Source organism: Parasteatoda tepidariorum, chromosome 7 (assembly GCF_982258835.1).
Source record: "Parasteatoda tepidariorum strain Cologne lab strain chromosome 7, Ptep-v5.0, whole genome shotgun sequence".
Lineage (NCBI taxonomy): Eukaryota > Metazoa > Arthropoda > Arachnida > Araneae > Theridiidae > Parasteatoda > Parasteatoda tepidariorum.
Window position 1 is genome coordinate 75,299,991 of NC_141761.1, and position 9,078 is coordinate 75,309,068.

The window sequence follows — 9,078 nt, forward strand, 5'->3', positions numbered from 1 at the left end:
TATCATAAAATGTTCAGTGTTCAACAGAGAAATAATTTAACTTAGATGTGTGCATAATTTACAAAGTAATTTAATACATTTGCGTGGTGCTGTGATTGAAAGATTTAATTAATGTAATTAACTGACTGCATTGATATATTAAAAAAAAGTTAGAAAAGCTGTGAATGATTTTTTATCTGTTCTATTACTGGTTTTTAATTCTAAAAGTTTCTCCGAATCTTAAAGATGATATATTATCCAAGTAAATTCAAAGTAATATATCGGGTTTCATTATTTTTTAAATAATGTAATATTTGAAGTATACTGATATAGACGAGAATATATGTTATGGAAATGGTTGTCTAATGGTTGCTTGTTGGTTATTTTTTCGTCTTTTTTTTTCCTTTAAAAACATATGCGCTCTTACTTAGTATTTAGAATGCATGGAAACCAGTTATAATTCTAGACATTTAACACTTTAAGCACCTTTTCTTTCTTAAAATTCTTATCTAAATAACATCGGACTTATTATGTCAATTTACATGATAAATGAGAATAACAAATGTTTTAGATGTTCTCATTAAGAAATAGTTGATGTTTGCAGAATACTATCAAAATTAATTGATTAATGAAGGAAAACGACACAAAAACTAGAGATATATAGATTCTTACAGATGTTCTCAAATCATTTATAAAATATCTGGTATACTCATAAGCCTGATTTTATTGCTCTTTTTCTTAGGTTCTGGCAATATTTTATTCATAAGTCAGCAGAGAAACGTTATTTTCAGCATTTTTGTTTTTAAAAAAAATCTGTTTTATGAGTAAAAAAAAACTCTATTTACCAAATTATTAAACATATATAAATTATGCTCAAAAATTCCTTTTTCCTTAATAGTTATGAGTTTTTTTTAAACTTTGACAAAATATTTTTTTATTTAATAAATTTTCCAATCTTTTAGTATTTTTTTTATTTTGAGACTTAAAGTTCCATTGGAATATCATAAGTAACTAAAGATACTTTAAGAGCAGAAATTATACCATAAATGCAAAAAAAAATTAGTCTATTTTAGTAAAGAAGTCAAATCATGAGAAAACGTTCTGATAAATGTAGCAAAACCGCTTAAAATAGTTAACACTATCCTCGGTATAACTATTGATTGTATGAATATAAATACCGTCGGAAATTTTAAAGTCCCAAGACAGGATGAACAAGTTATAAATTTTTGATTAAAGTTAAACTTTCAATAGTTTGTTTTAGAACTAGCTGAAGATTTAATTAAATCAATAAAAAATATGGCAGACTTACTTGCAAATTTGATTGAGAGAGAAATAAGAAAATCGAGCAAAAGCAAAATCTCATAAATTGGCGTTCTGGAACGAAATATGAACAGATAAATACTTCTATAGGCGATGTTAAACTTCAAATAATCCTGCTGTTAACCAATATTGATCAACGGAAAGTCATATTATATGGACAAACAACAAGTCCCGATGGGATATTTTGTTCCCTTCCATTGTTATTTAGATATAATTTAAGCGGGACTTGTCCGTTCAGAGCATAAAGAGTAAATAGTCTACCTGTGTTTATTTTACACCGAAAATCAAAAGTTTGTAACTGAATTCTGAACAAGCAAATCTCAAATTATTTGAAATTCCGTCTGATGACCTAAGATTTATGGAAATCTTCATGCCTACAAACAATATACTCCTCTTACAGGGGTCTGTTTAGAAGAAATTTGGGTTCGTTAACGGACCCTTCACAAAATATCTTTTCATAAAAACGGACCCTTCACAAAATATTTTAACTTAAAAACGGACCCTTCACAAAATAATTGATCTCTTAATCGGACCCTTCACAAATTTGTTTAACTTCATTAGTGTTTTGTTAATCAAATAAACCCTTCCCGGGAAAGGGGGGGGGAGAAAGACAGATGTAAACGAACTAAGTTTTGTCTTTGTTAGTTGCTTCTTCTTTTATTCGTTCGAAATGAATATTCTGTGTTCAGCAATATAGGCGAAATACCAAATATTTGTATGTTGCATCTCTAATTTAGTTGCAGCAATTGCTGTTTATCTTTTCAAAAAAAATTTTATTATAATTTACAGTGCTGAGCTTAATCTTGTATATCTTTACATTTTAAAAACTCCTTGGAAAAGTTTTTTGCAATAACAGGACCTTATTTGCACAAATTCACAACAGCAGGACCCTGGTTGAAAAAAATGTGACTTAACGTTTATTTTAAATTCACTAATTACAAGTAATTTTTTCACAATTTTACAAAAACGGACCTTTCACAAACTGTCTGGACAGACAGCTGTCTTAAGCAATGAGTTACACCAAGCGCGCGGTATTATAATATTACAGATTAACGAGGTTGTCTATTAAGCGAATACCTCCTAGACGAGAGATAATCTCAGAACTGGTTACCATAAAAAAGAAATTTGATATTTTATTAGTGCAAACATAATGATATCAATAACCCCCACTGCGCAGATTAGTAATCAGAACACAGTTAAATCTTTCCTAATTTTCTACACAGCGCAGTTTAGGTTCGTTACGTCGGACAACTAAATTGATCTGTGGGGAAACCTTTTCTTTTCTAGGAGATATTGTTAAATTCTAAATTCATAGTAGTTTATCCTTTTTGATGATTACTTGTATTCAAATTATTAATATATATAATTATATATATATATATATATATATATATATATATATATATATATATATATATATATATATATATATATATATATATATATATATATATATATATATATATATATATATATATATATATATTAAAATAAAATAAAATGGTTCAGTTGAAGATGTGTTAGAATAGTTGCATTTTGATTTCCCGTTGCATGTCTGCGTTTAAATTGACTTTTACAATAAATCTTGTTGTAAGTCCAGTTTACAATGACTGCATAATATTACTTTTATTTATTTTTAGTAAATGGAGACATTTCTGATCCGGATGGTGAACTTGTAGATGATACAGAATTTAAGTATGCGAATTCATCCATGGAAGTGACTGGTAATTATTTTTAAGACAATTTGTTTCTATTTTGAACATTTTAGTCAGTCGCGCTTACTGGTAAATACTATAATATAAAAGTTATTAATGTAAATATTATTATAGGTACGCATGAGTATATTATTGCTAAGAAATTAAAAGAGGGATTCAAAATAATTTATAATAGTTCACACACAATTTTATGACCTTAATAAAATGATCTCTATCGATATCGTTTTTAGCCACAGAAAATGATTAAGTAGTACGTTTTAATTTTAGTCTGTTCTACGACTGCTTTTAATGTGCGTCATTCTTAAAATAATCGCAATGCCATCATTATGACAAGCATTTCTCAAAGGGAATAATAATTAATGTACTTTATTTCGATAGTCTGTTCTACGACAGCTTTTAATGTGCGTCATTCTTAAAATAATCGCAATGCAATCATTATGACAAGCATTTCTCAAAGGGAATAATAATTAATGTACTTTATTTCGATAATCTGTTCTACGACAGCTTTTAATGTGCGTCATTCTTAAAATAATCGCAATGCCATCATTATAACAATCATTTTTCAAAGGGAATAATAATTAATGTACTTTATTACTTTGAAGACTAGTTTCCAATAAAATTTTCTCTACTACATTACTTTTAAACTATATAATGATTGAATAAAAAGAAAACAACGGGAATAACGCTCAAATAGAGATACAAAAATGGACAGATAATTTTCGATCTTTTATTGTTTCCTTTCGGAAACAGAATAAAAGATCTAATTCTGCTTGAAATTGTATAATTGTATTTGCATTCAGTTTCCTCCTTCCTATTACTTGTAGCTTTCAGAAACAAAATAAAAGGGCTAATTCTGATCATAATTATATTTACAATGAGTCTTTTTTTCTTCAATATTTGTAGCTTTCAGAAGAGGAAATAAAATGGCAGCAATAATAAAGGGAAGAGCTGACAGCTCGTCTTTTTATTTTTTTCTCGCATGGAGAGCATTGCTTATCTTTTTGACATTTACATTTTAAATCAGTGTCCTTTTTCCTAAGTAGCATAGTTTAGGTTTAATGGCCTATGCCTCGTTACTTAAACCTCAAACTCCAATTTTTAACTAAAGTTTAAACATTTTTCTTTTAACTTTTTAATCATTGGTATGACTAATTTATGTAAAAATACAGACTGATGAGTTTTAGTTAAATGCGAATTTTTTGTTCCTTTAAATTTTGTTAAGTTTTCTTGCTAAGTTAACTATAGTTACCCTTCTGAAATTAATGTCTACTTCAGCAAATTTGAAATAAAAAAAAATTACTAAAGTGCTAAAAATATATAAGATAATAATAAGCGTCAATACACTAATTAGCTACATTTAGAAGTAGGTGAAAAGGTTGAAATAAAGAAGAATTGAAGGGCGGTAACATGGAACACCTATGAGTTTCATCCAGCATTTAAATTCCCGTTGACATTTTTCACCTCTCTGATGATTTGATTAATTTGGATAATAATTTCGTTTTGCCCTGATTAAATACTAATTTGTAACGGTTAATAATGATATTTTTTGATAAATGATTAAATATACATATAAAGGATGGATATAAAACACAGTGTTTATTTACGTATTACCCAAATTTACGTCTCAAATGCGCGTTCATTCTTGGAATTCTCTAGCTTTTAGTTTTAGTTTAATGAGATTGAAATTGTAGATGTTTTAAAATGAAATAAAACCACAGATTACGCTGGAGAACATTTTTGGTTCATGGTTGTTTACGTCACTGATTTTAAATCTGCAATCGATTCGTATTAGCTTAAAAATGTTATATGTAACAGGGGGTCTCGTAAATATTGCTACAAGCTTCTAGGGAAGTTAGGGTTTATCATCAGGATTAAAACTTCGTAAAAATACGTGCTCGGAAATTTTGCCATACGTTACTAGGGAAACTCCCCTGTCATGATCTATTTCTTTGAGTGCTTCTAAACAGGTTGTGGCGTAACTACTACTACGAAAATTAAACATCAATTCACTGGTATATAAGACATGCTAACTTGATTCAATCATGAGGTACCTTTTGATAGATGAAGGTTGGCATAGTCGATAACTCCGCCCATCTCACTGGTGTCCTCCGGATGTGATTTGTACACGCAGTAACGCCCACTTCGCAAAAATCTTGACAGTAACGCCTACTTTGTTGGATGATCCACATTGAGCAGTTGACTTGCTACTTGTGATGAAAATGCAACACAGGAGCAACAACGAAAGCTACGACGCGATGATGTTAACAACTCTCTCATTCAGGACTCAACAAACAGCTCTCCCGGTCTTTCACAAGAACAGCAACTAGTGAGATACGAACATCGAATTCTATCCCTGTTAAAATTCTGGTGGGGGAGCATTGTGGAGTAACTACCACTACGAAAATTTAACATAAATTCACTGGTATATAAGACATGTAAACTTGATTCAATCATAAGGTACCTTTTGATAGATGAAGGTTGGCATTGTCGATAACTCCGCCCTCCACAAGGTCATAATAGGGAGTGCCCCTAGTTGCGTATGAAAACATTTCCGTTTATAGGTTCCTATATAATTTCAATAGTGATGATATGTCCTAACTCAATTATAAGTTTATAGCAACATTTACGCCATCCCCTGACGTATATAACTTTTTTAAACTTATACATGTCGACAAAAATTAGACTAAAAACGTTATTTTGAAGGGAAAAAAAACTGTAGTTTTAGAAGCAAAACTTACTTCATATTCGAAATCACCGCACCAGAATTAAGCAAGATCAAGTATAAATGCAACCTAAAATTTGTTCACCAGTGTAATGAGTATCATTTTATTTCATCGCTAAAAATTTAATTATTTTAATAAATTCCTGATTTTAAGCTTACATATATTTATTTTTGGAACAGGTATAAATAGCAGTTCAATACTGTCGAATTCAACAGATTTCAAATTAATTTTGTTGGTACTCTCCCTCATCCTGCGACTAAGTATGATGTTTCAAGTCACTTAAATCCAAGAAAATTATTCCATTCCTCAAGCAGAAGATGAAGGATGAAAACACAGATATCGTGATAAATATTCGACTTGTTTTCATTGTACCAGAGCTATCACTAACAAATTTCTGTGATGCCATTAAATGTGTTACTCAATCATGAATATTCTTCGATATTCCGTCAACCTGTATACAGTATTACTTCCGTTTTTACTTTGTCTTCGTGGTTGTTCTTGCTGATTGTACTTAAAGAAGAAGAAAAAAACTACTGGAAAAATATTTTTGTGACATGACAATGACGGAGCTCATATTAGTATAAAGTGTTTTCCATTTGGCGACTCGTGAAGGTTGTACTGACACTCAAATCAATGTTATCTTCGCAATCTTCAGATTTGTTGTACATCATAAAAAAGCTTGAAGTTCAGGATATTAAAAGGCTTTACAAGGATATACTATCTATTTAGCAAAAATGCAGTTGATTCAGAATCAAATGAGGGTAAAAATAAAATAAATACAAATTAGAATTACTGAAACTAATTTGAAATTGGCAATGTTTTTTCTAACCTAAATAAGGACGATGATATACGTGATTTCACATTATAACAGTTAAGAATAAATATAAAATTAGAATTTATTCAATTAAATCAAATGTAAGCATTACAAAAAAAATACTTGCAGGGTGTCCCAAAACTCATGGTACATACTTTAGGTGGTGACTGAAGACTACTGGACTAGCACAAATCAACATTAGTGTGTTAGCGCAAGAGTGCAAAACACGCTGTGTCACGAAATGATGAGAAACAAGACATACATAGATGGAATGAAAATAATCCGATAAAATGAAGATAAAGATTATATTTAACAAAAGGAAATTAAACAGCACTAAGTCTCACACAGCAATTGCTCAAATTTGCGGTACCAACATTAATGCGAGATTCACTAGTCGAAGGAATGACTGACCCATTAATTGACGAAAACACGCTCTCTCACGGAGTCAGTAGCTTTCGATCCGGGCAACAAGGATCGGAAGCAGAATCAGACCATCAACAGAATCTATATTCAACGGAATCTATTTCAACAGAATCTATAAGACCATCGTTGTAGATGAGGTACTACATATGACCAAATAAAAAAAGGTCTAGATACGAAATTAAAAGTCCAGACATAGAGAAGTCTACGAGTCGTTGTATATATTTTTTAAATGTTACGACTTCAGTTGGGATCATGGAATGTATGGTGGTTTGTACTTGCCTAGCTGTACTCTGTCAGCTTTAATGTATGAATTTTGGGACACCCTGTATTTACAATTTTTGAAGCCATTTCTCTAACATTGTCGTAAATCAATTTCAAACTGGACCGATTTCCGGTGAATTGGTTTAAAAGGAATGGATAATTAAATCAAGAAGACAAGAAACTTAAATCAGTAATAAATCGAAAATATTGCGCAACCCTTTGTCAGAAAAATTTAAATTGAATTTTGAAAAACAAAAAATTTCAGGAAAACAGTTTAAAAAACAAATACTCTTTTTTTCTTCGAAAAACTTACATAAATGGGATTAGCGTATTAATCTTAATTGATTGTCTTCCAAAAAAACAAAATGCTTATTCTTTTTTAAAGTAATTATTTCTATTAAATAAAAGTATTTGAAACTCTTGCAGTTTATCGCACAAGTGAATATTATCTAACAAAAATACGTTGAAAGATATATTTTTCTTTAATCAATCATACAGCAGTAATTAAAATAAATACATTGAAGCTGTAAATGATTATTTGAAACTGATTATTTTAAAATTTTTTTAATTTTTATACCTGCTGCTCACCTGCTTTTAACTACAAGATATGTTATGAAAAAAATTCGTTAGTAATTGCTTCCCTAACTTAATGCATATATTTTACAATCTGAAAATATATAATATCCTATTAAATTTTCAAAGTAAAATTAAAACTATTAATTTAAAATAAAAGTTAACTTCAAGCATTTAATTTTAATAAATACAAGATCAGAATTAAAATTTGTCCAAATTTTGAGTTATGTTATTAGTATATAAATTTGAATTATTTTCCTATATACATGAACTAATATGTAATTAGAATCGGAATAAATTCTTTAGGATATATTCCCATTAAATTCGAAATTGAATTCAAATTTTTATTAAGGAAAATTTGATAAAGTACTTTTGTGATTACATCCTTTATTTATAAATATATTGTTATCTGAAAATTTACTTTATCCTCATAAATTTTCGAAGCAAACTAAAAAACATTAATCTAAAATAAAAATTGGTCTGAAGTATTTCTTTACATTACATATGTGAGCTGCTTTAAAATTTACCAAATTTTAAGTTTTGTTGTTCTCGTGTATATTTCAATTAGTTTCTTATTTTCTTAAGAAACTATATCATTAGATTTGGAATAAATATTTTAGGATTTATTTCGATTAAATTCGATTAAATTTTCCGATTAAATTTTTAGTGATTGCAATTTTTAATTAAACTAAATATTTTATGATCACAAAATATATGTTATTCTTATAAATTTTCTGAACTAAATTAAAATGACTTTATTTAAAATAAAAGTTAACTTCATACATTTTATTTCAATACGCATTTCACATACTTTAAAATTTGATATTTGAGTTTTGTTATTAACATATACATTTGAATTAGTTTTCTACTTTCTTGCGTTGCTATGTTATTAGATTCAGTATATTTTTTTACCAGGTTTTTCTCTCTGTTTCCATTAATACTAAATAACGTACATTAACGAAATGAAAAGATACGAGCGTATAAAACTAAAACCTCAATTCAATCCAGAAGTATAAAAATAAAGAAAGCAAATACCCTTAAGCCTGAATATCCTGAAAAGTGAACGAGCTTTAAACTTTTGAGAAAGAAATCTCATAAACAAAAAAGCCAGAGGTAAGAAGCAATTTCAAAACATTTTTTTGCGAATTACGTAATTGAATGTATAAGTGAATCTTATGTTTTATGTGTGATGGCTCTGCTTTTAAAATAAATTCAAACATAAGTTAAGTGATACTGTGATTTGGTGTTGTAAAAATGTAAAATGAATTGT

At 28.8% G+C, this 9,078-nt stretch overlaps 1 protein-coding gene across 2 annotated transcripts in view; it reads left to right on the plus strand.

Moving 5' to 3' along the window:
* Nucleotides 1-7,601, plus strand: part of LOC107449400 (lachesin-like) — a 303,582-nt gene extending 295,981 nt beyond the window's left edge. For both annotated transcript variants that reach the window (XM_087168086.1, XM_087168085.1), the window contains 2 exons: nt 2,940-3,023; nt 5,917-7,601. In XM_087168086.1, coding sequence (XP_087024212.1) covers nt 2,940-3,023; nt 5,917-6,020 — 188 coding nt within the window. In that variant the 3' untranslated portion in view covers nt 6,021-7,601. The remainder of the gene's footprint in view (nt 1-2,939; nt 3,024-5,916) is intronic.
* Nucleotides 7,602-9,078: the final 1,477 nt, after the last annotated feature.